General features: G+C 66.2%; 1 protein-coding gene across 1 annotated transcript in view; it reads right to left on the bottom strand.

Annotated features, from left to right (window-relative positions):
* The window catches only part of F12 (coagulation factor XII (Hageman factor)), an 8,051-nt gene that overhangs the window by 1,648 nt on the left and 5,432 nt on the right, over positions 1–971 (bottom strand). Inside the window, exons 8-10 of the mRNA XM_014539166.1 lie at positions 752–917; positions 451–659; positions 8–348 (exon numbers count right to left, since the gene is read on the bottom strand). Coding sequence (XP_014394652.1) covers positions 8–348; positions 451–659; positions 752–917 — 716 coding nt within the window. The remainder of the gene's footprint in view (positions 1–7; positions 349–450; positions 660–751; positions 918–971) is intronic.

Here is a 971-nt window from a genome sequence, read left to right as displayed (position 1 = left end):
GGAAGAGAGGGCATGGGTTCGAGTGTCGTGCGGGCCTGAGCCTACGCCGGGCAGGCGGTACTGGCCGGTTCTGCAGGCAGTGAGCTGCGGTCAGCACCCAGCAAGAGTCAATGAGGCTGCCGGCGCAGAAACTGTGGCCCCAGTACAGCGCGGCGATGTAGGGGTGCGCGCCGGGCAGCGCCACTAGTCCCCCGACGACGCGTTTCCGGGAGGACAGCCCTTTCCGGAGCCTCTGTCCGCAGGTGGCCGGGCTGGCTCCGATTTCGATCCTGGGGGCCATCCCGTCCCAGAGCACGGGTGGCCTCCCCGGCATCTCGTCCCAGGACAGCTCCGGCATCGCGCCCAAGGCTGTGGAGGAGCCCGGGCTGAGGACAGGGAAACCCACGAGTGGCTGTAACGTAGCTCGCCCCGTGCGCTCTCTGTTTGGTCTTCCTGCCCCTTCCCAGTTACCTGGGGTCTGGGTCGTGACCTGAGGCTCTGGCCATGCTGGAAGCGAGGGTAGGGAGGGCTCCAGGCGCATAAGGGTCCCCCGTGATGGAGACTGGGTCTGGGGCGCTGCTAGGGTTGGGGTTTGGCATCGTGCAAGGTCGCAATATTCCCAGCTCAGCCGGTTGCCGCTCCACACGAAACACCACGGCTGGGTGTCATTGTCTGGGTTCCTGTCACCACGGGACAGGGCCCTATTAGAGCTTGGGGAGCACCAAAGGGCCCTGGAGAGGAGGGGGACGCCCTGCCCCGCCCAACGCGGTACCGGCAGAAGGCATGGTGGCCCAGTCCCCTCTTCAGTGCTTGCTCTGTAGTCAGGTTCTGGTAAGTGATCTCCGACGACCAAGACTGACACCGCGCGCCCGAGATCGTGGTCCCAGCAGCGCCTCGGTAGCCGAACCCAAGGCCCTCGTAGCAGCTGGCCTCTTTGTCTGGGGAGAGAGGAGGCTCCCTGCAGCCCGGGCTGGTGTGGTCCCCCTCCCCTC

This window comes from Myotis brandtii, unplaced genomic scaffold, assembly GCF_000412655.1.
Source record: "Myotis brandtii unplaced genomic scaffold, ASM41265v1 scaffold208, whole genome shotgun sequence".
Classification (NCBI taxonomy): Eukaryota; Metazoa; Chordata; class Mammalia; order Chiroptera; family Vespertilionidae; genus Myotis; species Myotis brandtii.
This window is presented reverse-complemented; position numbering and strand designations above follow the sequence as displayed.